The sequence below is a fragment of the Quercus lobata genome, chromosome 3 (genome assembly GCF_001633185.2).
Source record: "Quercus lobata isolate SW786 chromosome 3, ValleyOak3.0 Primary Assembly, whole genome shotgun sequence".
Lineage (NCBI taxonomy): Eukaryota > Viridiplantae > Streptophyta > Magnoliopsida > Fagales > Fagaceae > Quercus > Quercus lobata.
This window is the reverse complement of record NC_044906.1, coordinates 18762063-18765202: the sequence shown is the minus strand read 5'-3', so window position 1 is coordinate 18765202 and position 3140 is coordinate 18762063. Positions and strand designations below refer to the sequence as shown.

Below are 3140 nucleotides of genomic sequence, written 5' to 3'. Positions count from 1 at the left end.
CCAATAAGCTTGTGTAATGTCATTTATAAACTCATATCCAAAGTTGTGGTGAATCGTCTGAAAAAAGTCCTAGCTCAAACTATTCCCGAATCACAAAGTGCCTTTTTATCAGGGAGACTCATTTCTGATAACATCCTTGTGGCTTTTGAAACACTGCACTATCTTAAACGAAAGACTCAAGGGAAGTTGGGATATATGACTCTCAAATTGGACATAAGCAAAGCTTATGACCATGTAGAATGGGGTTTCTTGGAGAAAACCATGCGGCATTTAGGGCTCGGGGAAAGGATGGTAAGTCTCATTATGTCTTGTCTAAGATCTGTCTCTTATTCTGTGCTTCTTAATGGGCAACCTGTAGGAAACATCAAGCTAAGTAGAGGGCTGAGACAGGGGGACCCCCTTTCTCCATATTTATTTCTCATGTGTGCAATGGGGCTTCAAAGTTTGATCCACAAAGCTGAAGCTGAGGGGCTCATTCAAGGGGTGGCTATTTGCAAAAATGGCCCAAGGATTTCACACTTATTTTTGCAGATGATAGTGTGCTTTTTTGTCGAGCAAGGGAGGAGGAATGCCAAAACATCCTCGAGATACTAGCCGTCTATGAGAGAGGCTTGGGTCAAAAAATTAAGCGTGACAAGACAAATATCTTCTTTAGCTCCAATACCCTTCATGATATTTAGGTTCAAATCCAACAGTTATTGGGTGTGCCATCTATCAGACAATAAGAAAGGTACTTGGGCCTTCCGGCCTTGTGATTCGAGCTAAGAAGCAAAGCTTTATTTACTTGGAGGGAAGGGTTTGGAAAAAACTCCAAGGATGGAAGGAAAAACTTTTATCCCAAGCCGGGAGAGAAGTCCTAATTAAATCGGTCATCCAAGCCATTCTGACGTACACGATGAGTTGCTTCAAGCTTCTGAAGGGCATTATAAAGGAATTGGAGGTTTTAATACACAAATTTTGGTGGGGATATAGCAGAAACAATAGGAAGGTTATTGGATGAAGTGGGAGAAATTATGTGAGGCCAAAGAAGTAGGTGGTTTGGGGTTCAAGGAAATTGAGATGTTTAACAATGCACTATTGGCTAAACAAGTTTGGCGTATGATCGATAATCTAGGGTCCTTATGTCACCGTGTTTTTGAGGCTAGATTTTTCTCGGATTGCTCTATCTTAGAGGCTAAAGACTCAAGTGTTGGGTCTTATGCGTGGAAAAACATTCTTAGTGCGAGAGATGTGATCTGGAAAGGGATGGTGTGGCGTATTGGAAATGGGGAATCAGTGCGTATAAAAATGGATAAATGGCTGCCTGCACAGTCAAGCAGGTCCGTTATATCTCCAATCCTTCAGCTGGCACCTGATGCTAAGGTAAGTGAACTCATTGATTATGATAGTGCAGTGTGGAAAGCTGACTTGGTGCAACAGCTGTTTCTGCCTCATGAAGTCTCTGTTATCATGGGCATTCCACTAAGTGAAAGGCTTCCCCCTGACAAAATCACATGGGCGCTTACCCCATTTGGTATGTTCACTACCAGAAGCGCATATAAGTTGCTTATTGCTTGTGATTCAGCTTCAAATGCAAGTACCTCAAATCCGGAGTCTAAGAGAAGTTTTTGGAAAAGCATTTGGCAGCTTCGCACTCCAAATAAAATCAAGCATTTCGTGTGGAAAGCTTGTCAAAATGCCTTACCAACTATGGTGAATCTTCAGCATCGTCACATTGCTACAACAGCAACCTTTGAAGGCTGCAAAGAACAACCTGAGGACCCTCTTCATGCCCTTTGGCTTTGCAAAGAAATTTCATGTGTATGGAGTTCAATGGGATAGTTTTACCATGATGTTTCACCTCAACCAGAATCTTTCAGCGACCTCTTCTCCAGATTTTTGCGTTTTCGAGATGACTTTAGAATGGAGCTTTTCTCAATCATCGCCTGGCTTCTATGGAATAGACGAAATGCTAGTCTTTTTGGGAAGCCTGTTATCCACTCCACAAGATATGCAGTATAGCAGTCAATATGCTTCAGGAATACCGTACAGCTCTGATTGAGGATGAGGATTCAACACCCACAGGTCCAAGTGTTTTGCAGCATTGGCGTCCCCCTGATCTTGACAGCTATAAGGTTAATTTTGATGCGGCTATATTCAGGTCATCTAATACAACTGGCATAGGAGTGATGGCTCGTGACTGTGCTGGGGAAGCAATAGGAGCATTGTCAATGTCCATTCCCTTGTCTCAATCTGTAGCAGATGTGGAAGCACTGGACTGTCGCAGAGCTGTACAATTCGCAAGTGAAATTGGTGTGATTCGGGTTGTATTTGAAGGTGATTCATTGGTGATCATCAATGCACTTACCACTGAATCGGGGGAATTGGCCACCTATGGTGCTGTTCTAGATGACATTCGTGTACTAGTTTTGGGCTTCTAGATGGTAAACTTTTAGCATGTGCCACACACTTGCAATTTAGTAGCTGATGCACTAGCTAAAGAAAGCAAGCCCAGCTATAGGTTTGCAGGTTTGGTTAGAGGATATTCCCACAGACATTGTCCCACTTGTGTTAAGATGTCCATTAATATGTATTGACTGTTTCATGAATAAAATTTCCAGGCCTTTGGTCTGGTTTCTCAAAAAAAAAAAAATTACAATATTTATTTAAAAAAAAAAAAAAAGTATGGGATTGAGAGTGAGCTCATGATTAGAAACATAATAAAATTTTTTGTTTATTCGAGATGGGCCTATTGACTTCCTAAAAATTTTCATAGTATTTTGATTTTTCTCTTTCAATCCCATACTAATTTGATAATTATGTCAAAATTATTCAAGACTCTAAAGTCTGATGCTTCTACTTCCAAAGCTAACAGAAAAAAAAGAAAAAAGAAAAGGGAAATTAATTTACTCGTCAATTGAACAGAAATGTTCATCTTCTTTTATCCTAAATTAGTCTGATTCTAGCATACTACTGTAGCTATTCACCCCACTTTGTGGGTCCAGTCAGCTAGTCCAAAATAACTGAACATTGGATATTATTGGGCTTATTATTTCTCCTAAGGGCCTAGAAGGGTTTCAACTTTGTGTCCTATGTATGTTCCAAAGCCAATTTTCAGTCCTCATTTTTTTTTTTTTCCTTTTTCCCCAATGATAGTTTTT

General features: G+C 40.3%; 1 protein-coding gene across 1 annotated transcript; it reads left to right on the top strand.

Annotated features, from left to right (window-relative positions):
• The first annotated feature begins 2009 nt into the window (after window positions 1-2009).
• LOC115980483 lies at window positions 2010-2420 on the top strand. Its single transcript, XM_031102723.1, has one exon. It carries the CDS (start codon window positions 2010-2012, stop codon window positions 2418-2420), a length of 411 nt encoding a protein of 136 aa, XP_030958583.1.
• The last annotated feature ends 720 nt before the right edge of the window (window positions 2421-3140 follow it).